At 37.5% G+C, this 26,925-nt stretch overlaps 4 protein-coding genes and 1 long non-coding RNA gene across 11 annotated transcripts in view; 2 read left to right on the forward strand and 3 right to left on the reverse strand.

Annotated features, from left to right (window-relative positions):
- Nucleotides 1–1,734: 1,734 nt before the first annotated feature.
- LOC140786360 (uncharacterized) lies at nt 1,735–4,212 on the reverse strand. Its single transcript, XM_073134727.1, has 3 exons — nt 2,717–4,212; nt 2,449–2,638; nt 1,735–2,375 (listed from the first exon to the last, which is right to left on the reverse strand). The coding sequence occupies exons 1-3, from the start codon at nt 3,095–3,097 to the stop codon at nt 1,909–1,911; spliced, it is 1,038 nt and encodes a 345-aa protein (XP_072990828.1). The 5' UTR covers nt 3,098–4,212; the 3' UTR covers nt 1,735–1,908.
- A 1,404-nt stretch (nt 4,213–5,616) lies between these two features.
- LOC140786361 (uncharacterized) lies at nt 5,617–11,259 on the reverse strand. 3 transcript variants are annotated; one of them, XR_012108604.1, is made up of 3 exons: nt 11,084–11,259; nt 10,539–10,985; nt 5,617–6,249 (listed from the first exon to the last, which is right to left on the reverse strand). It is a non-coding gene; the product is annotated as an uncharacterized lncRNA (long non-coding RNA). The 3 variants fall into 3 exon arrangements; XR_012108602.1 differs by lacking the exon at nt 10,539–10,985; XR_012108603.1 differs by having other exon boundaries at nt 10,539–11,259.
- Nucleotides 11,260–11,597: 338 nt separating this feature from the next.
- LOC140787259 (probable histone H2A variant 3) lies at nt 11,598–13,657 on the forward strand. Of its 2 annotated transcripts, none has more exons than XM_073136079.1 (3): nt 11,598–11,730; nt 11,893–12,008; nt 13,100–13,657. In XM_073136079.1, exons 2-3 carry the CDS (start codon nt 11,901–11,903, stop codon nt 13,394–13,396), a joined length of 405 nt encoding a protein of 134 aa, XP_072992180.1. In that variant the 5' UTR covers nt 11,598–11,730; nt 11,893–11,900; the 3' UTR covers nt 13,397–13,657. The 2 variants fall into 2 exon arrangements, with proteins under 2 accessions (XP_072992180.1, XP_072992181.1); XM_073136080.1 differs by having other exon boundaries at nt 11,661–11,730; nt 11,803–12,008.
- Nucleotides 13,658–14,431: 774 nt separating this feature from the next.
- On the forward strand, nt 14,432–15,933 carry LOC140785942 (probable histone H2A variant 3). 3 transcript variants are annotated; one of them, XM_073134065.1, is made up of 3 exons: nt 14,432–14,529; nt 14,612–14,735; nt 15,398–15,933. In XM_073134065.1, the coding sequence occupies exons 2-3, from the start codon at nt 14,628–14,630 to the stop codon at nt 15,692–15,694; spliced, it is 405 nt and encodes a 134-aa protein (XP_072990166.1). In that variant the 5' UTR covers nt 14,432–14,529; nt 14,612–14,627; the 3' UTR covers nt 15,695–15,933. The 3 variants fall into 3 exon arrangements, with proteins under 3 accessions (XP_072990166.1, XP_072990168.1, XP_072990167.1); XM_073134067.1 differs by having other exon boundaries at nt 14,615–14,735; XM_073134066.1 differs by having other exon boundaries at nt 14,454–14,529; nt 14,618–14,735.
- A 202-nt stretch (nt 15,934–16,135) lies between these two features.
- Nucleotides 16,136–26,925, reverse strand: part of LOC140785941 (TATA-binding protein-associated factor BTAF1) — a 28,502-nt gene continuing 17,712 nt past the window's right edge. For both annotated transcript variants that reach the window (XM_073134063.1, XM_073134064.1), the window contains 11 exons: nt 25,871–26,409; nt 23,202–23,691; nt 22,980–23,048; nt 21,629–21,733; nt 21,326–21,547; nt 20,986–21,246; nt 20,839–20,888; nt 19,454–19,563; nt 19,309–19,391; nt 16,788–17,000; nt 16,136–16,568 (listed from right to left, as the gene is read on the reverse strand). In XM_073134063.1, coding sequence (XP_072990164.1) covers nt 16,398–16,568; nt 16,788–17,000; nt 19,309–19,391; nt 19,454–19,563; nt 20,839–20,888; nt 20,986–21,246; nt 21,326–21,547; nt 21,629–21,733; nt 22,980–23,048; nt 23,202–23,691; nt 25,871–26,409 — 2,313 coding nt within the window. In that variant the 3' untranslated portion in view covers nt 16,136–16,397. The remainder of the gene's footprint in view (nt 16,569–16,787; nt 17,001–19,308; nt 19,392–19,453; nt 19,564–20,838; nt 20,889–20,985; nt 21,247–21,325; nt 21,548–21,628; nt 21,734–22,979; nt 23,049–23,201; nt 23,692–25,870; nt 26,410–26,925) is intronic.

Consider the following 26,925-nt stretch of genomic DNA (forward strand, 5'->3'; position numbering starts at 1 on the left):
GTGATGCGTAAAATAAGATTGTGACATGATGGCACACATAATAGAATCTTTTTGAGCCTTGTATCTAAGGAGTGTATTGTCTCTGTCTGGCTTACTCTACGTTAGTTAGAAAAATATATCTTAGTTGTTGTGGAAAAGATTACGTAGATAACAGATTAATAGCTTGGTGGTTGTAGAGAAATTAAAAATTAACTTAGTTGTTTATTGAGTAGATTATAAAAAGAGTATATTAATATTGTGACAGGTTGAAGGTTCTTTACTTACACATCATACAGCGGAGCAGTAGCTTTCTAGAATTAGAAAATAGAACGAATAAATATGATGAGCAAGCCAAATGGCGACATACCTGCCAATTGAGCAAAAGAGAGCAATCGCAATCCAAGGCTTTAAATACACGCCCTCTCTCCTTTCCTTCCGCAGCACGCCTTGCAGGGAATCATGGACACGGAATTTTTTTTATAAAAAAAAAAAGCCAGGAATGTCCACGTGGCACGAGATAAATTCGTCTCTTTTTTAATCTTCAAATTGGAACTTATCCTTCTCTTTTCTTCCGGTAATGACAAGATAATTATTATACTCTCACAAAGGGATAGATTTTATTGAAACGATTCTTATCCACTATCACTCTTTGCTTTCATCCATCTATAGGAGCATATATCATACATGGGTCCAGGATTACAATCAATTTGAATCCCAAAATGGGAATGGGAATGGGAAGTGGGAACAAGGAGCAGTAGGGTAAGGAGGGAAAAAGGACAGGTGGAGATGGTAAGGGAAGTGGCTTTCTGAAAAGTAGATGTACTCCGCTATCAGTATTAATTATCATAAGTGTCAATCACTCTGAAAGAGCTAATAGCAGGAAAGGAGTTTTTGACCAAATTAGATACCTTTTAAAATTTATTTATTAAAATAAATTACATCTTAAACTTAATATTTAAAAAAAAAGAATTAACTGTTAGCTCTGAATACAATACTATAAGCATTTTATCCAGCCGACTACAGTCCATGTGAAAAAATAAATTTAAATAAAAAACTAGTTTGCTCAGAAACTCATAGCAAAGTGAGTATTTAAATCATGGCGTCACTCGGGTAACATAAAGTGGGAAGAAGTCCCCACAGGGGAGGCATATCTTAACAAAGTTTTTTTTTTTTTTTTTTTCTGGGTTGTGATTCCCTTCTCCTTAGGCGACTGCAGTCAGGAGGAGAAGGAAAAGAGAGTAATCATTGTAGAGAGAGATAGAGAGAGGTGGTCAGAGTCACTATGATAAGACTGGAGGGATAGGAACAAGCTAAAGTGAGAGAGTATGGCACGTTAAGAGATGGGACGTTAGAGATGTGCCAGTTTTGGTGCTCGAAAATATAGGGGAAGAGAAGAGGGAGGAGGGGGGGGTAAAAACAAAAGCGCACGGAAACCATCGAAGATCGCACGGAGAACTAACAGGATAAGGATGGCGCACGTTAGACGGGACGGGACGGGACGGGTGTCGATGGGCTAACATGTGCCTTCTATTGTCAAATCCTTTCATTTGGAAAAGAAGAAACTCAAGCAGCCCCACCAATCCACGGATTCATTGCTTCTCCAATTTATTCTTTCATTCCGAGTAGTCTTATTTATGAAAAATAAAGAGACCAAAGGACGAAAGTATTAGCGGCAGTCCATAAAACAAATACATCCACAAACTTAAAAACTAAATTATATACTCAATAAGAAATATTTATAAGAACGTAAACGCGTACCTGTCAAGAGATGCTGTGGCATCTGTTAGTATTATTTTAATCTTTTGTTTGATATTTAATCATTTTCTTCTCAGCTGTACCAAGATTCAAGTCCTTTCCAGGAAAAAAAAAACCTAAAGGAAAAGCCTCATTTGCAAGAAATTACCAAAAAAACAAAAAAAAAACCAAACATCAGGATCTCTCCCGGAGCATGGACGCCAAGCCAGTTACGACCTTCTCGCCTCTCCCCGCCGACTTGGGCTTCAACTCCGGAAGCTCCCATGCGACACTAATGGCTGCCTTCTCTCCCACCTCGCTCGAGTTCTCCGTTTGTTCCTTCTCTTCTTCTCTGACTTCTGTGGACTTGGGTGGAGTGCTGCGCTCGTAAGAGGCAAGCCATTTGGCCCGCATGTACTCGGATTTCCTCCAAGGCGGTATGTGCAAGCCCTTCTTCTTCATGCTCTGCCTGGCCGCCTCGGAAGCGACGGCCACAATCCTCTCGAGCCGGTCGCCCTTCCCGACGAAGATGGACGGCAGGGACTGCAGTGCCGCGCGGTAGCTCTTCGTCGACCGCGCGATCTCGAACTCCGATCGGAAGTCCACGTCCACGAGCACCCGGTCTCCGTCGTCCAAGATCACGTCCACGTACTCGTACTCCCCTGCCAACAAAGTCCAAATCAGAGGGAGGAGCAAACGCACGAATCATAATAAAACGTGGCGGAAATTAATTACCGGCGGGGAAGGAAGGAAACTTCTCCCAGCGAGACTTGCAGATGGAGGCGTCGTAGCCGATGGATCGGAGACCGGCGGTGACGAGACCGCGAAGGTCGTCCTTCCGCTTGCAGTTCTTGCTCTTCTCCACAAGATTTGACGCGTCGGCTAAGAGATTCCTCTCCGCGACGCTGGCGCAGAGCACCAAACCCTAAGGCCGATTGGAGATTTAATGATGAGGGATCGCATCGCGATGTGGATAAACGAGATATTTGAACCGGATCGTTACCTTGAGGACCTCGGCGGCGTCGCCGGAGGAGGAGACGATCGACGAAGCATCTCCGCCGGCGAGGTCGAGCTCGTCATCGGAGATGTCGTCTGAGTTGCCATGGAAGCAGTTGCAGCGGTTGCGGTTGTGCGGCTGCCTCTCGTTGCCGCCGCCCTCCATGAAGCTCTGCACCATCTTGTCGAGACACAGCGAGCTCGGCTCGGTATCTACGTCCCTACTGTCTCCGGCGCCGGAAAGCTTCTCCGCCGACGAGGTCCGCAGAACACCGGGGAATTGCCGCTCGAAGAGGCGCTTCAGGCGAGACTTCGCCGCAGGCTTTGCTTGATCGCATCTGATCGTCCCGTTCGAGTCGATCGGCTGGACCTTCATTGGAAATGGCATTCTTTCTACTCCCAAGATTTTTTTTTTTAAGAAAAAAAAAACTGCTCGCGTAACCTAAGAAGATGATCGCAGCAACGATGTAGCGAACGGGCAAGATTACGTCCAAAATCCTAACCCTAGAAACTTACTCCAAAAGAGGAGAGATGAAGACGATCGTGATCAAGAACTCATTCCACCATCGGCACGCCTCGATCGCTCTCATACGAATCAGAAAACCTAGAAGGTTCCTTCGAAGTCTCCGCTCGAATTCTTGCTCCTCGAAAGGCGGCAAAAAGGGCAGTACGGCGAAAGCATACGCAGAATCCCTAGACTCTCGAATCCATCTATCTTCTCCCCTTCTCCCTTTCTCCCGTCTCCCCTTCGAACGGTAGCGATCGTTACTCTGAGGTCTGGCGTTTGGAGAAGAGAAAGGAAGGGGGAATGGGGTTTTAAAGGGAACGAGATGGGAGAACGAAGTGCTGACTAGGACTAGATGTATGACGTGGCATTGTAAATGGCGTGTATTATCCATTGCCGAAACGTATCGGTGGGGAAGCTAGTAGGCTACGATGCCTGGCTTATGGTTTGAATTCCAAGGCCGCGCAGATCAGGACACGTGGTATGTAGCAGAAGCGGGACGTGGAGTTGAACATCGAACGGAGGAGTTAATTCGGCGGTGAGGGGACGATATTTCCGATTTAGGCCCCAGTAATATGAGAAATTATGCTCTTTGACGTAATTTATTACTCCGAAAGAGGGAGCGGAGGTACCAAATTCGCAAGATCGAACGACTTGGTTTCTGACGCGTGTACTTTATCGAAACAAATTCCTCTACCGAGAAAATCTTCCGAGATATTAGTCGTGATACAAGCGGATTAATAATTAATTTAGGGGATTCGGATTGGTCTTCAAATCGAGTGGTAGTCTTCCATCATAACATAAATTTGTTGCATAACGTCTTGAAGCCCTTATCCAATCCCGGTGTGGCTTTGTATTGTTTAACAAATAGAGGGCTCTATTTGTTAAGTAAAAAAAAAAGAAGAAGACTTTATTTATAACAAAAGAACAAAGGGTGTGGTGTTATTTGTAATTTTCTCAATTAATTAACAGGTTGCCCTCTTCACTGCTCTTACCTAAATATAATTGCGACAACAAAATAAATAAAGAAAGAAAAATAAAAAGAAAAGAAAGAACAATTCACATTTTATCTCCTGATGGTATTTTATTTTATGGAGGTTCACTTCATCTGGAATTTATACAACAAGATCCTTATACAAATTTGTAAACAATTCAGGTACGATGTCCCTGTCAAGTTCTATTATATGGTCACTCAAGATTCCAACAAAAACAATTCTTATGTTGACTTGTTCATTAAGAAAGGAGTTAAAAAAAGATTCAATATGTGTGTTATGTGCGAGGGGAGACAAAACAAATAGACATGTATTTGTAAGCTGCTCTTATTTCAGAGGAATTGTTTCAGATATATTTCAAAGAACAAATATATTAAGATGGACAAATTCCACCAAACATTATTGAGAAGATTGGAGAATATTTATACCGAAGGATTTGAGAAGTGGATGTGATCTCTTATTATCTCTTTAAATATATATTTTTATCAACCTAATCATTCTATTTCTTTCTCCTATTTTAATTCCTTATGCCACATCTAACACTTCTTTTTTCATAAATAAATAAATTTGACGAGGTATACCCCTATTCTGAAATAACATAAATTTATCTCCATCCTTGCCTCCACTGAACTATAAGAGGTGCAAATGAGTAGAATGGTTCAGTTCAAACTTGACTCAGATCCTACATAATGCCCTTCATAGTTTACACTTTAATAGACATAAATTCAACTAACAACATTTTGCAATCATCTTGACAAAATGAGCATGTAAAGCAAAAAAATTATTTGTAAAAAACCAGCTAGAATTATGTCCATCTCTTACAAATTGAAGTGAGTAAATCTCAAAAATCTTAAATATCAGAAAGTTTTGAGTATTTTACCTGCAAATATTTGCTACAATTGCCCCAAGAAGCTCATCTGATCCCAGGATAAGATGCCCCCCCCCCCCCCCAGAGAAGCTACATTATTCAAGAAAGCAAGTTTCACAAATAAAAAGAAAATTATGAAAAATCAAGAGAAATGAGCAGTTGAAAATTCATTTCTTTAACATACTTGCCAAAAGCTAATGGATATCTTCATCCACAGGATTAATTGTTCACTTAAAAAGTGTGCAATCACATATTTCATATTGGCAGCTGCGAAGTCTCAATGGTAGTTAAAAAGAGGAAAAATATTATCAGATATAACTCCATGCTTATTTTCTTCTGCTCATTGTTAGTAACACTGGTCAACCATCAAAACTTTAAAAGAGTACAACGCATCTCCCAACTTAATAGGACCGCAAGTTACCTGAGTGTCGTCTCTTTCGAGATATTTGGCTACATGAGCATTAAAAGTTCGCATTTTGATGTTATCCCTATTTAACTGACCAGAAGACATTCTAAAACATAAAAAGGAGATAAAAGAAGTACGAAACCCTCCATAACTAATACTGCAAATCAAGTCAAATTGGTTACAAAAGTAACCACTAGAGATCCCCCAAATCTAGCTCAAACCAACCATTCTATTGGTGAGATACATATTCTACAAAAATAACACAACCCTCAACCTGGTTTATAAACGATCAAATGGGAACTCAGAATAAATATGAATATGCACTACATCAAGCAGTTGAACTTTCTAAAGAGCTGCTCTGATTTGAATTGCAAAGAGAGGAAAATCAACCATGTTGAGTGGCATATACAAGTCTGCATTTCTCTTTCAGTATAGATACTACAAAGCAACATTAGTGAAATCCTTCTTAAGTTACTTCTTGGACTTGAGCATATCTTATGAGTTAAAGACGGGAAGTCCTTTTCTACAATAATATTTATGGTTGAGATTAATATGTAAAACATGACACTAGGCCTGTGGATAGATGGGATGTCTTATTCACGTGTTCCACACAGCCAATCCCCCTCAATCCCAGTGCTGATAGTTTTTGGTCCGATAAATCTATAAGGCTCTATTTGATAGCCATGTGAATTCAAAAGGCTGGTCCCAAAAGGTAGCTGCTAGCTTTTGTGGATGAACTGCTATTGGCAAGTCCCAAGACTAATGGTGCCTGATAAAGGAGAATGGATAGAGCATTGCTTAGCTTCACAGGAGGAAATGCAAATACTGAATGGATGTTACTAGTGAATATTCTTCAGGCTTTTACTGAGAAACGGAATTCAAAGAAAACCTAGAAAAGAACTTTTCACAATTTTGAAAACCTAGAAAAGAACTTTTCACAAATTTATCTACTAGGTACATTAAGAACATCTTATATAAAATGTAATCATACAATAACGATAAATGAACCAACAACTAAATTTCCAGATGACATAGATTATCATCCAAATATAAGAAAACATGAAAAAATATATTAAAAATAACTATAAAATAATTCAGTATACCAACAGGAGGACAAATGAAACCCAGCAGGCATGCTGGTTTCCACCACCACACAATCTATCCAGATTATTGCGAACATTTTCTTATGAAGAAAAAGGAAGAAAATTAGGATTCCAGTATAGCATAAGCATGCTTCATTTCATTAGCATCCACTTATAAGCCGTTATTGTCATTATTTGTAATGCCGTATGTTTGTGATACTGGAGCATTTCATAGTCTATCTCAAAATTTCATACAATACGATTATGTACTTGGTCTCATATTCTTATTAAAGATAAGACAATCTCTAATGCAAAAAAAAATAATCATTATATAGTTAGGCATTAAGAATATCTCAAGCTAGTAATAAAGTACTCTATGTCCTTTTCGCTGATTTCAAGTATGATTAATTTGTCACTGAGTTATTATAGATTAAGGACATATGCAGGTGGCTACAACATAATTCTCAACCATATGCATCACTGTTATGCCTATATTACAGTTAACTTGTCTAGAGTAAACCAACAGACATAGCTCCAAGTTTGGTCGATGTAAGATAGCTTCTATCAGCTGAAATAACTGAAGGTCTTGGTGTTGCGAGCTATTGAATTTATTGAACTCCAACAAAAAGCATCCCTATATTGTGCTTATATAATCTTATACATCTTTGAAGGAGTTCTTTTCCTCAAAACTGACAGATAATTCCGTCTTTCATCAGCTCTAGTTAATCCAACTACCACAATATCATAATGAGATTGTTATGCTGGAACCAATGATTCCGATACCAAACTGCCTAAGTTAATTGCCAACTGCAAAATCAGGATAGTTACATCCAAGGAATTGTAGCACATAGTTTTATAGATATGCATCCTGCCAATTTGACATTAAAGTAGGTAAAAATTACTTGGCCACCTGCCTTATTGAAGAGAATTTTTTTTTTTTTTTAAATTCAATGCCATAACAACTGCAAGGTGGGGTAGGCGTACAATCTAATGATTCAGTTTCACCCCGAACTATAGTTGTGAATGCTTTGTCATTTTAATAAATCAAGTTACTTCCCCTATAAAGTATACCATAGATATCAGATTGCATAATAAATTAATTCGGGAATGACTTCGATCCATTACTTGGTGTTCTTCCATTAGAGCTATTGGGAAGTAGGATGGATGCTTTAAAAAAAATAAATTTATGATCTTTTGTGAGACAGTTAATAGATACTGTGATCATGATCTGATTTATGGATGTATAAAATTACACTATATGCTTATGTAGCTTAGTCGTGCAGCATCTATTGAAAATTAATATAAGCATCTTACTCCTAAAAATATTTACATGATTATTCTCAAGTAAATTGGATGAAAATATACATAAGGGGACCTAACAGAAAGAAATGATTTGAATTTGATGACACAAATCAGAGTTAATTTTGGATAAAATGTAACTAGTATATTCACAATACAGGAGTGTCATATTTGCAGATGATGAATGCTATACAGAAACAAGGAAAAAAGAAAAACAACATAATAATAAGTTCTCTTAGTATTTTGTTCTCACAAGGTGAAGAAAATTGCTGAAATAGATTTCTCACAACACTTTAGATCTATTACGGTGGTAGGCCTTATTATCAAATAAATTATTAATTGATAATCGTTAGGAGCTATATCATGAGCTAATATAAAATGACAAAATGGACATGAGCTTGACGAAACAAAGAATGAAAGGCGTAGTTTCAAGAGGAGAGATTGGTGTATTACTAGAGCTTCTCCCACACATTGTTAATCATAACCGTGGAGTAACAGACAAACCTTGAGAAGTACAACAGGAGTTGTAGACAGGTCATCTAGAATTACAAAATGAAAATATATATACATATTTGTGCATAAATTTGCAGATAAAAGCTTCTGAGAATGTGTGCATGTATGTGAGCTTCACCATTTATTCAGAGAAGGCATAGTGTAATAAAACTTAATTGACGAAAGATTTTCAAAGTCACTCTTGTATTATATAGCACAAAAAATAAGATATTACAAGAACTTTATAGAGGAGAACAAAGACTTCCAACATAAATGAAAACTGCAACATAATAAATATGTCAGGGATACATTTCTGCCTATACACCATCAAAGTGTATGGCATAATAAATTTTGTCTTGCTTATTAAAAAGTCCATAGTCACAATGTGGGATAACATGTATTTACTCGAGCATCTCCAATATTCCTATTAAGAAGGAAGCTCCCTGACTTTATTTTTGCAATGGATAATAATAAACATTCCTATTGCCTGATTTGATTGGCGACTTATGAACTGTAGAAGATAAATGTTTTTGACCTCTGCTAAATCTTAGCTTCCTAAAAATCTCACAGATGAGAAAGTATACAACTCCACATCGATGTAGGGGCTGTTTAATTTCATGTATTTCAAGACGCAGCATCTATTGTGTTAAATGAGAAATCAATATAAACAAAAGTTTATATCTTCTCTTGTTCCTTCCCATTAAATGTTGAGAGAATGTGTTTTTGACATCCACGTAACTAGAGTGAATGTCAAAATGTTGTATATTAGCCCATCTTAGCCCTTGAGAAAGATATTTCATGGGATCTATAAACTAAAACCTTGTTTTTTTCAATACATAAAACAAAACAACCCCATAGATTAATATAACTGTAGGTTGCATACTATTTTATTGGCTTATATCTCCCTTTCTCCCTTTCTTATAGGATATAGAGCTAACACTGTTATCCACACACCCTTTTCTCTACTAGTCAAAAAAACTCCATATTATTTTTCACATGGTGTTTGGTGAAACATCTTTCACACTAAAAGACAGATAAAATGTTGGTAATTTCATGTATTTGACATGAATTTTTATTAACTTTGAGCTAAGTTTTAAGTGGGGTCCGCATATTATTAATGATGGTTTAATGGTGAAATTAATTTAGCTCAAAGAGTACTTTATTGTCATATATTCACTTAATCAAATCTATGAAGAGAAGTGAATGAAAATTGGCTCTAAAGTGAGTATCATGGCAATGGAAAATAAAGAAAAGTGAGTTTAGTACCATATTGGATATTTGAGAAATGTTAGTATGGTATATAAGTAACAAATTTCTTATGGGCTTTGGGCTCCAAAAGGGGTATCTATTTTGTGAGTAAAGGCACAATGAACAGATGTTTGTTGCATGCATCTTTTCAATAACTGAACGAACATGTTTATTTGTTACCTATGTCTCATCAAGGTTTCTTTCACAGAACCATTTGAAATAACATCTTTCCAATCATAAACATGACTATGATTGAACATTGTGTTGCTCGATCTCCACTAAGTTACGCACTAAGGTTAGGTTTCGATTATTTGCTGTTGACAGTGATCATGATTAAATAGAAACAGTATATGCACAACAAATCCCAGTATATCAAAATGGCCTTATAGTTACTTTTAAAATGATAAACTACATTTTTGAAATCAATCATCTTAGCATTTTCAGTATATAGCTGGTCAGCACACAGCTTGAAAGATGGGAGGGCTCCAAACTGATCGGATTTGATGATTTATAATAAGCCTAAACAAAACAGTAGGGATGTTTTCCAAAATTTCAACCAAATCACACTGAACCAAAGATAGATTTGTCCATGGGAGCCACAAGATGGCAAGTTTAGTAATCTAAGTTCTTGATTGTTGTTTAGCCTCATGCAAAGCCAGAGCAACTCGCTGAAATTGGAGCATTATGGATAGAAGAGAATTATGAGTAGATGATAACTTTTGATTTAGGAAGTTGTGTTCACATCAAGATACAAATAAGCCAAAGAACCAATGAAGCTCAATCTCTGAACTCTCATTTCAAATAGATATCAAACAAGATTGCCAGGATTTCGACATTATATCGAAAAGATGTTTTTCAAAACAATTACATAAAATGAGATATATCAATTCGAGTTATTGATGCCAACAAATAGTTGTCTAGAATGATAATCTTATACCTGTTGCGAGCTATTCAAAATGGATCAGATCCTCCATAGATACATTTTCTAGCAGGAGTTAGAATTGAGTTTGAAACCTTATATTTCAGAATGACTGCACAAAATCATGAACATAACTTGCCTCAAAGAAGCTCTAGATAAATTTAAACATGATTAAGACAAACTAATGCCAAATGTTCTCTTCCTTTCACTCATATAAATGATATCTAGCCTCAACTAATTACGTCAAATTAGCCAAATCAGGCATCATGCATACATTTTCCAGTTCGACTCCAAATCCGCCTAATCATAAGAACTCGAAGCTACTCCAATCTCCTGATCTCGTATCACAGAACTTACAGTTCCAAGAAACCAAATGAGATCGAGCTTCTTATACGCGATCAAACGGTATAACAGAATCCAAATTGAGCAAGATTAGCACACATGCAAGTACTCCCGAATCCAATACTGAGATCGAATAAAATCAACAATCTATCCTTATTATCAAGAACACCGAACTGGGATGTAGAAATATTGGAAGAAAACACCACGAGAGAAGAGTTTACCTGCAATCGCTGGTTGCGATCCCATCCGCCTCTTCGATTTCAATTCCCTTCTTCACTCCCACCGTAGATGTCGTTCTTTTAGCTCGTTTACTCTAGTTCTATTTATAATCTACTATATTCATTTATGTTATTCCATAAATTATTCTCGAATAAAGATATAATAATTACTTTAATATAATATAAAACAAAGAAAAAATATTTTATTTTCTATAAAAATTATTATAAATATTATTTAGTTTAATATAAAGTAGATTGATATGCAATTTTAATGAATAATATTTATATTTTATAATAGAGTTATTATTTCTAAGTAAATGAGTAAAGACTACTCTCAGTAAAAATTGTATAAGCGAATCTCCAATTAATACAGTCATACCCCCCCCCACTACTCGGCCATTACTTCCCTAAATCACCCATAAGAAATGATCTATTTTCCTCGAACCCTCACATTTTCCACGGATGATGTTTTCAAATGTCAAGGGCAGTTTAGGCATTAAATCCAAAGTCGCAAATCCCCACTCTACCCTCCAAAGGTAAACCGCCTTGCTTCGAAACCCAATCCGTTTATTTTATTACTAAATCGCCCCCGCAAACCCAAACCAATCCTTCCTCTTTCGACTTCTTCGAGCAAAAAGGGAACGACACAGGTATACTCCCATCTCTCTTCCTTGGATCTAAGGGTTTCTTCTCTCGATTCTATTAGGGTTTTCTCGCTCTAGGTTCGGATCCCTCGTAGGGTTCTATCGCTTGCTCTTGGGTTGCGATCTCGGGTTCCTTTGGTGATTAGTTGTTCTTGTGGTCGATTTCAGCAAGAGAAATGGCGGGAAAGGGAGGAAAGGGGCTTTTGGCGGCAAAGACGACGGCCGCGAACAAGGATAAGGACAAGAAGAAGCCGGTGTCTCGGTCTTCCCGAGCCGGTCTCCAGGTAAGCTATTATATCCCATCTTCTTCGTCTTGGTTGAAGCATCTTTAGAGATAACGTAGAATTGATTTCTTACAATTTAACGGATCAATTGATTATTATTTTTATCCATAGATCGACGTATTGAAAATTTGAAGTACAAGGATGTATCTGTTCGTTTTAATATCTCCAGATCTAATATGTGGCGAGTCTTAAAGATCTATAGATTTAAGAAAAGTCGGTAAATTAGTTGATCGAATTGCTAAGGAGAAATTTGATGGTTTAACTTCAATCCGATGTTACCACGGAATTAGAGTTCCTGGAATTGGTTCTAATTGTTGAGCGTGATTTAGATTCTTGATTGCTGTGTGTTTGAGCACATAATTTCTTAGTATTATGCTTGATCTTTGATGGGGTTTACTGCATGTTGAAGCAGATAGTCCTTTTCTATTAGACTCTTAGTTGCCAAAATGGTGTCATATTATATTATATGCTTCTTTTTACATGTAAAGTTAGCATAAAATTTTGTAGTGAATATTTATGCCCATATCTTTGCCAGAAACACCTGAAGAACTTTTAGGGAGGTTTCAGAGAGGATCACCAACTGCGACTCCATATTCTTACACATACTCTATCATGTCGTGATTAGGATTTATAAGGTCACTCCTGTGTGGAGTTAGTCTTTGGGTTACAAAATATGATACAGGTCGGTAGCGTAAGAGATGCATATTTCCCTCAATTATTCAGAGGACTGAAGGTTTTTTTGCTAACAACACTTTTGCTATGTGAGACATACAATTTTTTCACCTTAATAGCCAGGGGTCTCACCTCAATTATGCTATATGGTATGTGTTGGGTTAACCTTTTCTTTTAGTTTGTTTCTAGTTATATTAATTATCATTTAATGTAATGGCATTGCTTTGGATCGTCACACTAGGCTTTTCTTGCAAATGGGAAAGTTCTATTAGGCTGGCTTTAACTTATTTGTAGTCCAACATTATTGCAATTTTTTGTCAGACTTGAAAACAGTTTACCTCTTTACATTTGTGTTGCTGTTCAAGTAATTGTTATCATTCTGCCAAACTCTTGTTTCATTGGTGTTGCAAAATATGTAGTTCCCAGTTGGCAGGATTCATCGGCAGCTGAAATCTAGGATTGCCGCAAATGGCCGTGTGGGAGCCACTGCAGCAGTTTACTCAGCAGCAATTCTCGAGTATTTGACGGCAGAGGTGTTGGAACTAGCTGGGAATGCAAGCAAGGATCTTAAAGTGAAACGTATCACTCCCCGTCACCTTCAGCTCGCCATCCGTGGGGATGAAGAACTTGACACCCTCATCAAGGGTACCATTGCTGGAGGTGGTGTCATCCCCCACATCCACAAATCCCTCATTAACAAGTCCTCAAAAGAATGATCATAACATAGCTGCTTGATCTGTGGGATTTATTCCAAGAGGCTTATGCTTATGCACAAGTTAATTTTCTTCAGTTCTAATTGGGAACACATAGGTTGTTAATTAGGACAGAAGTTGGTTATTTAACTGGTTCCAGTTAAGTAAAGACTTGCCTTCTTATATATTGGCGTGTAATCTAACTTCATAGATTTAAGAACTGCAGTAGTTTAGCCTCTGCTGTTGCTGGAAATGATGTTGATATGATATCTTCATGTTTGTGTTTGTGGTCTTCTTTGCATCTCCTAGATATCTATGCTCTTTTATGGTTTAAGAACTACAGTCTCAGATTTATTGGAGGATATGCACAGCATTATTCTGGTGAAAGTGTAGCGAACGTTGTATTTCATGCTGACTCTTTTTATCTCACCTGACGGTGTTAATTAAAATCATTAAATAATTATTTTATCTTAATTTTTTTTAAAAAATTCTAAAATAAAAATAAAATAGCCCTTATAGGGTCTAAAATTGATAGCCGTGACACTTGCATATTAATTTTTAACAAAAAATCTAATGGATAACTAACAGAAAAGTTATTTTAGATATTTTTTTATAATTAAGAAGGCCAATATATCACAAAAAAATAAATTATTAGGTCTAGTTCATGGGATCTAAGTATAACTATTTCTAATTTTTTTATCAAACATTATATCCATCAAAATATATTTATTTATGTATATACTCTTCTAAATTTTATATTTGCGTATACACCGTAGTGGGTGATGATTATAAGATAAAGAGTGTAAAATCCACTAGCCAATCAAACCAAATCTTTTGGGAGACACTAGCCACTCTCGTCACTCGTCATCAAGTTACTCTTAATCATATAATTAAAGTATCCATCTTTAGTTTCCTTTATTTTATCCCCTTCAAAGTTCTATCCATCCCAATGTGTCAAATTCGTGAAGTCGGAGGGCATTTCCGGTATCCATCTAAAATTTCAAAATTCCAAACCTCCCCCCGAAAGCAACCGCCTTTTTTTCCCCTAAAACTTCGTCTATAAAAATACCCAAAATTCCTACCCCATCTCTCTTCCCTTGTCGTTCCAGAGATATCATAGAAGAAAAAAGTGTCGAAGAAGAATAAGAGCTAAAGAGGTAACTAATCTACTCTCTTTCTCCACTAACTTAGGGTTTCATTTCTCGATTCCGATTGGGGTTTCCGTTTCCTCTCTGGAAGAAGCAGGGAGAGGGACATGGCGGGCAAGGGAGGAAAAGGTCTTTTGGCGGCGAAGACGACGGCGGCGAGCAAGGACAAGGACAAGAAGAAGCCAGTCTCGCGATCCTCACGTGCCGGCCTCCAGGTAAATTCGAGGCAGTTCCTTTGCTATTTGTTCTGGTTGAGAGATTTGTTAGATTAAAGCTTCTTTGGTATGCTCATAGGTGCTCTTTTCTTGGAAATCTTAGAGAAAAAAAAAATTTAGTTGGTCTTGGAATAAATCTGAGATAGCTGAATGAGAAAATAAGGCTATTGGCATAATACTTTCTTTAAGATCAAACATTATCCTACTCTTGGCACCTGTCTTCTTGGGGAAAAAGACATAGTTTGTGTATACTTTTGGATGATGTGGGTGTCTAGATCCATAATTATAGCCCCTGTCAAAAAGAAATGTAGATAAAATTACTGGCTTTTGCTATGTCAACTCAAGTCTTCCAGATGGAGTAATGTGCTTTTATAGCTAAATTAAGAGGATGGAGTTGAGATAGAAGAATTAGTTCAGACATCTTACACTTAAATAGGCTCTCTCTCTCTCTCTCTCTCTCTCTCTATATATATATATATAGAAGGCCACTAAGTAAGTAAGTGGTAGTATAAACGATTCAAACATCTTGCATATACACTCACTCATATGTATATATATATATATATATATATATGCGAAATAAAACATTCCATATTCCCAGTTAGTTGATGCAGTAGTTACTTTTTGTTCATTAGTTGATAAATGGTTATGTATCTGTGTAGTTCCCAGTCGGGCGTATTCACCGGCAGCTGAAAGCAAGGATCGCAGCAAACGGTCGTGTTGGGGCCACTGCAGCTGTGTACTCGGCAGCAATTCTAGAGTATTTGACGGCAGAAGTGTTGGAGTTGGCAGGAAATGCGAGCAAGGACCTTAAGGTGAAGCGTATCACGCCGCGTCACCTGCAGTTGGCCATCCGCGGGGATGAAGAACTTGATACCCTCATCAAGGGCACCATTGCAGGAGGTGGAGTCATTCCACATATCCACAAGTCTCTCATCAACAAGTCCTCCAAGGAATGATCACCACGCTTCTTAACCCTTGTGCTTTTGGCTCTGTTTAGAAAGAGGTTCTAACGTTAGGTTTGGACTTTCGGATGCATATTTTGGCTTTTGATTGTGTACTAGTTAGGTAGGTGTATGATTGTAACTTATTTATGTTATTGTGATCAATGGGACCAAACATGAAAGTTGTAGTTGCTTTGGTAGTTGGGATAGCGCCTCTTTTTAAGTTAAATGCACTTTGTAATTAGACGGTTGCACCTGCTATTGTCCTTCATCCCTATTGTCAGGTAAAATGCTTTCCCTCTGCGCTTGCGAGGTCAGTAGTTATGAAATCCTTGTTAGACCGGTAATGAATAATTAGTAGCTCTTTGTTACTGTGTTCTTATCTAAATCAAATGGAACGAAGAGCATACTATTTTGCATTTAAAAAGACAAAGCCTGAGGGGTTAAGAAAAAGACTTGAAAGGAAAGGAGCTGTATTGGATTATAAGAAGCCGAAAGTATGTACAACTCCTCAGATTTACAGATTTCGCAATGCCTATCCTGATTGGGGATCTGTAACTGGTGGGGAACCATACCCTCCCAAACAAAGGACTTGGAATACCTATTTTGTTAGCCGGCTTCCTCTTGATCTCATAATCATATACAAATAACAAAATGAATCAAGGGTGACATCAAAATCTCGGCTTGACCGATTTACACTGTACACTTGTGATCAGCCTCAGCCATTAAGCCTTGCCAAGAAATGGTTGAGATTGTATTCATCCGCATACTGAGATTGATCCCAGAGCTCCTCAAGTCCACTAAGAATGGCCTTCAATCCCTTCCCACCTACCATCGATTTCGGATCCTTATCCAGGTTGCTGTTCCCGCTGCTTGATAGGGCAGCACTCTGTTGCATTGTTGTTAAGAGAAAAACAGAGTCAGATCCTTGATTGTATGTTATGTACCAAAACATGATATGTGACTGAGAATACCAGATATTTATTTGAACTAGGAATATGTTTATGAAGGGCCTCGATACTTTTAATTCTTCCATAAACTCGATAATCCTATATAGCATATCAAAACTGAAATACACTTGGGAGTTGGGATAAAAAGAATGATTTACCTTTCTGGTGGTTGGCATAGAAGTGAAGAGATCAAGCAATTGATCTGTGTTCATGGTCTTCAGGCTTGCATTATCTGCATTAATGACAGAATTGGCAACAGAAACTTTGAATTTCTGAAGACTCATGACTTTTTCTTCTAAACTGCCACGCATGATGAGACGATGAACATTTACTACTTTGCGCTGACCCAGCCTGTGTGCTCTGTCCATTGCCTGCAATAGTGGCACAACAACTCAATACATCATAGGTGACATCAGTTATGGCACAAATCATCACTTGCCAAATTCTCAACTTTCCTTCAAATAAAGTAGTCATTGTTGGGATTTTAACTTAGATCCTAAAGTTAATCTGGTCTAAGTTATGTTAAAGATCACAATATAAATGATGCTGCCAGTTGTGGCACTGTTGCTGAAGGTTCAGATTGCATCATTCATTCAACTTTTGACAGTAAAGGCCATCAATGAGAAATTTAATGTGCAATTATGTTTGAAGGACAAGATATAACAGATATTTAAGGAACTATTGTATCTTTAGCAATTGTCGAATGATTAACTGTATGAATCTGACACATGCATGCATATTACATATATATATATATATGATTACATAGAGAGAAAAAGAGAGAGAGAGAGAGAGAGAGAGAGAGACAATATAAATAGACCTTATGTCAACAATAAACCAAATGTTCAAGTTTGCAACACCTTTGCCATCAGAGTACACCTTGTGAAGAAGAATCCCATCTTGAGGTGAAAAGGATTTGATAATACTTCGTCTCTCCACCTTAGGGTTAATTATTTTACAATCTCAAGGTAACACCAACGGCTCAAAAAGTGCTGAATTTTTTTTTCATACATACATATACAGTGTGTGAGTGTGTGCACCCGCACCTCCACGTGCGTGTGTGTGTGTATATGCAGACAAATAGTGTGCAGGTGATATGTATATGGGTGACCTAATGCATAAGGCCCAGGAGAACTAAGAAGAGAAGATGCAATCCATGTATATGATAAAGGCAGAGGCAGCCAACTGGCTTCAAAGGGAGCAAGTAGCAGATAGAGAGGGAAAGGCCCCAAAGGACAGGAGTTGACAATACAACAACAAAGAGCAAGTAACTTAACGAAAGAGGAATCCAATCATTGGGCAAATCAAATCTGAAAAAGGTTAGAGATGTAAGTAAGGGTGTAAACGAGCCGAGCTTGAGCGAGCTAGGCCCAGCTTGGCTCGACTCGAGAGGTAGAAAATCTCAGCTCGACTCAATCTCGATTCAAGCTGCAAAAGTTGAGCTCGGCTTGGCTCACCTCTAGCTCGATGAGGCTTGAGCTTGGCTCGACAGCTCGACTCACCAGGGAGGTTTTGGAGCTGGGCATCGATGAGGCTACGGAGTAGGGAGGACTTCGGCGTCGTCACCGCAGACTCGTCAGAAGAAACCCTCGTCGGTGGCTAGAAGAGAATGCACCCCGGCCCTGCAAATGCTTTCGACCGTGGCCAGAACAGAGCCTTCACACCACCATCCTCGACCACATCTATTACTCCCCACCACGGCTCCGATGAGGGCGCTTGAGCGGTGGAGATAGGTTTTTGCCGGTGAATGTTGACTGGTGGTGACCGGTGAGGCGATGAAGAGGGTTTGGGGTTTCGATAGAGAGGGTTTGGAGTGTGGGGTGTTGGGGGAGATGCACCGATGAGTTTGGAGAGATGGGAGTTAGATTAGGATTTTTTTCTTTTATTTATAGAGATCATACCTTATATAAATATATATATATATATCCTAATCAAGCTGAGCCTGAGCGAGCCAGTGCTGGCTTGGCTTGGCTCATTTAAAGCTCGAACCGGGCTCTTATCGAGTCAAGCCCGCGAGCCTCATGAGCCCACGAGCTTTTTTGACAACGCTATATGTAAGCCAGTAAGGGTGATGGATAGAGCAAGCCCAACATAGCTAAATGGGGCCTAAATGACTGGAATAACTAAGGCCTTTTAACTTTAGTTTCTAAAGACCGAACCTGGGAATAGGAAATTTTAACCATGTTCAATCATTTAAGATCCCAATGACAAGTGAAGTGACAATAGATAGTTGCATGTGTGCATTAAAACTTAAAACTTCTTTTAGTGCTTTAACACATTCATGACCATCTAATACACATTAAGGTTTACAATGATCATCTCAAGGTGAAAAAAGGTGATTGAACTTTCTCTCCATTTTGAGAAGCACTTTTGCAAATCCTGAGCATCAAATATCAAATTGTCTCATTACTTTTTTCAAGCTTTTAACAATTAAGTTTCTACTCCAGCTATGCATATACATATAATGCATCAATATATGCACACCATGAAGCGTTTGATGTGATGCAAATCCTTGCACTAAATAGAAATGAGTAGAGGAAATTGATCCATATAGCCAATTCCAAATAGTTGGGACTAGAGGTGGTGGTGTTGTGGTGGTCAATGTTATCTAAGAAAACAACATAACAGATAACTGTGTATATGACCATTTCTCAGCACCACAGACTATGTGAAACTAACCTGGAGGTCCCTCATTGGGTTCCAATCATGTTCCATAAAGACCAATGTATCAGCTGATGTCAGATTCAAGCCAAGTCCACCAACTGCAGTAATAAATAATCAGGGATCTGAAAGCATTAAACATCTAAAGATAATCTAACTGTACCGTGTGTTGTAAGCAGCAGTGCATCAATAGTCGGATCTGAATTGAATGCCTTGACAATTTCAAATCTCTTCTCTGGTTCAACAGAGCCATCTAGCCGCAAGTACGTCACACTGCAATACGTTAGAACATCCTATTATTAGGTAAAACATGATATGATGAACCACTGCGGACAAAGTTGGCCAACCCAAAGCATAGGAAACCAAAAAAAGAAACGAAAGAAAAATCTGCCCTCTACAACCCATGTGTATAGTAAAAGATAGCTCAACAATGACTAAATTTATGTGCTTGCATCTACATAACCAAATTCTATTTTGAACAGCCCAACACATGCCGATTGCCACCTAAACTTTATCCTCTTATTTCTCAAACTGAGAGATCCAAATTGGGATCCTGATGCATATAGATATAAATGGCCCGCTGGGACCAAGAATTTCCAGGAACATTTTCTTCAAGCAATCATGCAGTTGTTGAGTTCAAACAAGGAAAACAAACAGGTGGTAACAAGCACACAACATCATGAATCTTAGACTATTAAATTTATTCCACAAATTTCAGGTCATGAACCAACAACTGTGTAGTTTATGCACTTCGTCACTTGCTTCCTATGCTCTTAAACCATATAGTGGAAGGGAAGAAAATCAAAACCATGACTCCAGGTATCAAATAGATTGAGATGAAATGCGATTCTGGTTTTTAGCATAAGTTTTGCCATTTTTTAGCTTAACTCACAAATTTGAAGATATCTTTCATGTCGTGGTTTGCATTTCCATATCCTGTTGTTTCTTACTCTACTTTTGTCACAAGTTTTCATATTGCATTTATTAAAAGTTTTCTCCATTTGGAAATAATTCACTGCCCCAATTGTAGAACGCAACTTCATATGGTTGCTCTAGTTCTTTCCTCTCACATCTGAACTAAAGATGAAAATATTTTCTTGCTTACTGTAATGGCCCTAGTATATTATCACAGTTACTACTTCCAACTGTAATCTAGTTTAGAAATTGTGCTAATATGAAGATAATACTCTCCAAACTTAAGATGACTCCTCAAATAATTCATTACAAATAACTAGGGTCCACAATCCTCCTAGCTGATCTAAGATGAAATATGAAGTTTAACAGTTACATTTTCTGTTATTGTTTCGTCGTCCGGAAGGATTGTTCACCAATTTAAAAGGATCATCATGTAAAGGAAGAATATCAAGCTTGAGAACATCAATACATCCATGGATATGTATAAATCAAATTCAAGAGTTGCCAAAGTGACTTCAACTATTATTTACCACACAAATTTTGTGCTGCCTCTAATGCTGAATCACATAAAATGACTTTCGGATAAATGGGTAGGAAGAGGGAGGAAAAACGATGTAGCAAGAGTTGACTAACCTCTTCATCTTAGATTGGAACAGATCTCTTTCAATAACATCGAGAAAAGCCTGCAGAAAATGTGATCCATTACAAAGATATAAAGAGAAATAAGTAGGAGCCAAAGAAATCATAAGATCCAGAAAGCAATTAGAGAAGATATCGTACCTTATGTTGTGCAAAAATCAAAACTCGATGTTGCCCTACAGCCACAACACCTGAACTTGAATTATCACATCCAATTCCACACTCTTGAAGAATTTCTTGGAGAGCAACCAGTTTAGGAGAATGGTATATCTCATGAAGCTCTCTAAGATAGTCCGTACAGCCCGGGACAATTTCGGATAGAAGATTCTGAAGAGAATCAGGTGGTTTGTCACCAATGACAAGCAATGGATGACTGCAAAGTTTTAATATATATTGCAGCGCCTGTATTTGAAAACAAAAATTAATGAGTCAGTAATACCAGTAAAATGGATTAAAAGAAATGGTGATTCAGCAACAGAACCTGGAATACATGACGAGTAGCTTTAGGTGCAGAATTAGATTCTTCTGCTACTTCATGTTCTTTCACAAGGGTAGATATCTTCTCTTTTGCATCTGAATAAGAGAATTGTTCATAAAGTTTAAGTTGCAACGGACTAAGGTCACAGTATCTATCCTGAATGATTTTCTCTGGAAGATCAGATAAAACTTCATCTTTGGTTCTTCGGAGGAGGAATGGCATGACCTGCAATATATAAAAATTGGAACAATATCAAGATAAAATTGTTATACTTACAGTTATAATTTATAAGAATTTGATACTGACCTGCTTATGCAAAGCTTCCATGGCAAGAGCCCCGGCTTCAGCATCCTTAGCTGAACATTTTGAATCCTTAGCGGCTTGCAGTGGTTTTCCATATGCGGCCTGAAACTGCAGGAGATACCCAAAAGTTAAGATCATGCAAGCATATGCTACGAACAAATTCAAAATATATTCTCAAGTAAGACCATTCAGACAGACAACTATAAAACATCTAGTTGCTAGATAATATTTCTCACTATACCACCAAAAACAATGCTGTAAGTTCCCAATTCCCCATGATCTCTGTCGATAAAAGATCAATCAGATTTACTATAATAATTTCTATAGTAACTCACTACGACAGAAATACTCAGTTTTTTCCTCATCATTTATCATCTGGTGGCACCATGCAGCCAGCCTTTAAGTATAGAGAGTTTTTGACCCATTAACAAAATCACTGAATCGGACAGCGTTTACCAAGTATAAGTCATTTTTCAGTTCAGCGACTTACAATTGGTAGTCAATGCCCAGTTCAATGATTTTACCGACATTGTAAGACTCACCTAGCCACATATTTGAGTTTCAAAGTGAATTAGACATGTTATAAAAAAATTTGGCGGACTTAGAATAGACAAAACTCTTTTAAGTGTAGACATTCTTCATGATTTATTTTCTTTAGTGACATGAAGACATCTTTCTAGGCAGTCTCATCTGCACCATAGCTTAATAAAAGCATTATTGTCTACTTTAAATAACCATATCTTCTTCAATGGCAATGCTCCCTGCAGTTTCCTGCTTCTCCTTTGTGCAGGATACAGCAGCTCTTTGAACATATTGACAATCTCGAGATCAACTATTCATACATTTTCTCCCTAACTTCACTAAGATAGCCTACCATATGCTCAGTTATCTAAATTCTATATATTATAACATTTAAAATGATACACCACCTTTTATCTCAGATAAAGTGCACCAGTAATTATCTCTCTACTGTACTGAGCCTGATGCATCACTGAAGTCAATAAATCCTCCATGATGCAAATAAAGAGAAATGGCATCCAAATAATGAAAGGTAGAAAATAGAAGTACACAATATAGAAGAACAATGACAAGCTGCTAGTCCCAACTATTTGGTGTCAGCTAAGTGAGTAAACACATGTCAAGAAGCAACTATTGTTAAATAGAAGAATCAATGTATAATATTGTGACTGTACATGGAATAGATGAAAAAACCACATAGCAAGGCATCTCAAAAATCTAGACTCCAAAGCTCCAGTAAAAATGAATAATCAGCAAGGCAACTTATGATTGATGCAGTCAAATAATCAAACTGAAAGACAAAATATAAAATATGTATTCTGAAAGCAGGACATACTTGTCTCTCGGTTCCAAGAAATCCAGGCATTAAGAAATCAAAAAGAGACCACAGCTCCAAGACATTATTCTGCAATTAAAGTGAAAATATATCACAGCCATGTTGACAGTTAATAATTGTTGCGGGAAATATATCTCATCCAAATTTTAGACAGATATGATACACAACAGCTATCAGAGAACTATAAATAAAAGAAAATGTGTTATCAGGATTAATATCAACCTGAATAGGCGTGCCACTCAAGATAAGGCGATGTTCAGCTTTCAACTGCTTCACTGCACAAGTTATTTTAGATTTCGAATTTTTAATGATATGCCCTTCATCTAAAATACAGTAGTTCCAAGAGAGCTTGCCAAGATAATCAATATCCTTACGAACAATATCATATGATGTTATAATGACATTGCACATATCAAATTGATTACGAAGTAACATCCTCTCTTGGGCAGAACCAACATATTGAAGCGTAGTCATCACAGAACTGTCTATATATTTTTCAATTTCGTATGCCCAATGTCCCACTAATGTGGAAGGGCAGATGATCAATGACTGTGGATCTTTATCCATGCCATGACTTCGCCGCTCTGCAATATCGGTTGCTACAATAGCAGATGCCTGAAGTGTTTTACCAAGCCCCATGTCATCACATAAAATTCCATGCAGCTTGAATCGTCTCAAGAAAGCTAACCAGTTGATTCCTTCTTGCTGGTACCTATGTTGACAAACAAAAATTGTTACAGAAGCCAAACTAAAAATTCTAACAAGGATCAACTAAGTCCGCCAAGATAAATTTGAAAATAAAACCACAAAGACAAGCATATCTTGTAGTATCATCACATGATCCTATGTGTACTTTTATGAAGAACAATCATGATTACCTAATTTACTAAACAGTAAGAGCACAAATGATTAACAAGGGCATACTCTACCAAAATAGCTCGTTACATGCCAAAGTAAATGAAATGAAATGGAAGAATGAACTACTAATTTTATCATGATTTTGAAACCTGGATTTCCTGATCACTTCTACCCCTGTAAACATGTCCTCAAATCGAGATTATCTGAGATCTGAGAACCCAGCAACCAACCACCCATATCTGTACTTCACCAATTTCAAGCAGAGAAGAAGAATATAACATGGAATACTAAAAATAACGAGTCCCACAAGAAAAGAACAGAAAATCAAATATTCTAAAAAAATAAAGAAACTACAGCTGTGAGCGCCAGGTTTTTAGCCAACACATCAAAAGGAAGAACTAAAAGATAAACACCAGATAATCCAAAGAATATATCTGGAAGCGATTATATTGAGAAAACACCATCTGTGCTTTTGCTGATTGTATGAGATCCACAATAACCCTACTAACAGAGAGTATGACATTTAAAGCAGGACTAGGCCTGCATATTTAGTAATGGAACCCTATAAGCTTTGCTTTTCTTCAGTCAGTCCTTTCAACCCTTATTTCAAGCAGCAATTGAGAAATTATGTGCTCACTGATCGGTTTAATCCATATTGATCGAATAACCAACCAAGTTTTTTGAATAAAGACAGGAGCAAGCAGGTCAAAAATTAGAACAAGCTAAGCTTGAGCTTGCTTAACTAGCCCAACTCTAGCTAAAGCTTGTCTGCTACTAATTTCAAACCTAAATGAGCCCAACTCAGCTAATTCCATTCTGGATCATTTGCACCCGCAAACACAGATGACCCTGTACAACTAGTGCAGAATAACCTATCTTAGTCTAAATGAACAAGAGAGAGACCATTTATAAATAGCCTATGCAGTCTAGGGAGGTATCATGCCATGTCTTATGGACAATGAAACAAATGAGTAACTTGATGTTTCCTAATAAAAGTTATATCCATCGCTGTCTAACTTATATAGGTGCACACAAAAAGGTTCCCAGCCAAAAGGACAAATTGAGCAAATAAAGATCAATTTTGACCCAGGAGTGTACCATGCCAAATTGCCAATCCATGTCCACTTCCACCTATTATGTTCATGGTTTGCAGTGGGGTCATGCTGCAGTAAATAGTCCTTGGACCCAACACATTAATATATCATAGGTCATGTTATACGGTGTTGTTACTCAAACAAACAAATCATTCACTACACTAAATAATTTGCTCTTCAAGATGATGAAAATTGGAACAAATTCATTCCTTTCCCCTTTATGTAAAGGAAGGATGTAGCAAGGGAAGATATAATGACCCTATTTTTAGGGAGGACATTAGCCACGATGTCACCTAAATAGCAAAATGGATTCAAAAACAGAACCAACCAACTATAGAACAGCGTGGTTGTTCTTGTTCTGTATTTAACCTGCTCCTACAACCTTATCTCATTGACCTTTGCATGTCCGAATATGAAATTCCAGATATCTGTTATATAAAAGTAATATTTAGTCATTTTAAAAACCTCAGTGCACTGACGGAGATATGCCCCAGAATTGGTCAACAAAAGAAACTAATAGTTGATATAAATGAACACATTAGAGCTCTCTAAAAGTATAAAGATTGGCACCTACAGGAAAGGATGAAAAAAGAGGGGAAATGGGAGATAGATAAACAAATTTAGCTGCAAATATCACTTGGCATAAGTAATTATCAACAGTTCAACACCGTTAAACAATTAAGGAAGACAAAGTTTACCGGCCCACCATGAGAAACAGATAGATGTTTCTTATCCATGGATGTTGGGTTGCATGTAATGTATAATGGCCTATTATGGCTCTCATTGGCACATTTTGCTGGAGTATGTCTACAATATATTCAAGGCTCCTAACCGTAAGCACAATATAATATTATTCCTGATTCATGCAGATCAGGTTGATACCAGTGACAAGCAGCAAAAATATTAATTAGAATGAAATAATTCATATATCATAAGTACCTTCTCAGTCCAACTTTGAGATCAATGCATAGCTTGTAATCATCAATGTGAGAGTTGTCAAGAAGCTGCTCTAGAAATTGTGCATCTTCTGTATTTCTAGATAAGTGTTCGCTTAGTTCATCTGGCATAGGGACTCCTCTGGCTAATGGAAGTAGAGGTACAAGGGCAGCAAAGCTATGTGTTACACTCTGTCTGACAGCATGATCACAGTCGCTCATACACCTAAGAAGAGGGACAACTAGTAAAGGAGAATAAGGAACCAACTCCACACCCAACCCTTGTACAAGCAAGCTCACAAGCATTCCAGCTCCTTGTCTTGAATGAACAGATGATGAATCTGACAACATAGGAATAGCATTTTCAATCACAACTCCCATCACAGTACCAGTCATTGACTTTGCCATTGAGGTGATACATCTTGAAGCAGCTAGTCTAACAGCAACATGGGAATGGCGTACGCACCCAAGAATGCACGGAAGAAGAGTGAGCAATTGATGTCTCAATGGCTCATCTACAAGAGGTGCAATTGACCGGACCACCTAGGCATAGAAGTATCTCATAAGAGGTGAAAAAGAATGTTTCAAATGTATATACGAATAAAAGGTAAGATTTAAGCAAAACCTCTTGTACTTTAACAAACAATAAAACTGTATGTTCTTTAAGTCTTTAACAAGCAAAGTTCCTCTCGGAAACTGAATTTTCAAAGTTCAAACTCTCATGCAAAACAAACCAAAATAGAAATATCTAAAAGATTAAAATGAACCAATTAAATTTTCTAATGATAACTTACCAGATTAATGTCAATTAAAAATATAGTAACACAGCCCTTGGAAATGTTCAGAAAGAGATGGCCTCAGTTATAAGTGTAATTTGTAAATGAACTAGTCAGACATAATGCATTATGACAAGTTGACTACTAATGAAAGCATCGGAGAAATTCAAAAGAAAATTGTACAGGAATAAAGCAACTTTTTGCAATTTCGACAATCATATACAATACCACTCAAGGAAATGACAAGAAATTCAGTATGCAACTGTCTTAAACCCAATCCCCA

The sequence above is a fragment of the Typha latifolia genome, chromosome 4 (assembly GCF_019914945.1).
Source record: "Typha latifolia isolate L0001 chromosome 4, TyphaL0001v2, whole genome shotgun sequence".
NCBI classification, from domain to species: Eukaryota; Viridiplantae; Streptophyta; class Magnoliopsida; order Poales; family Typhaceae; genus Typha; species Typha latifolia.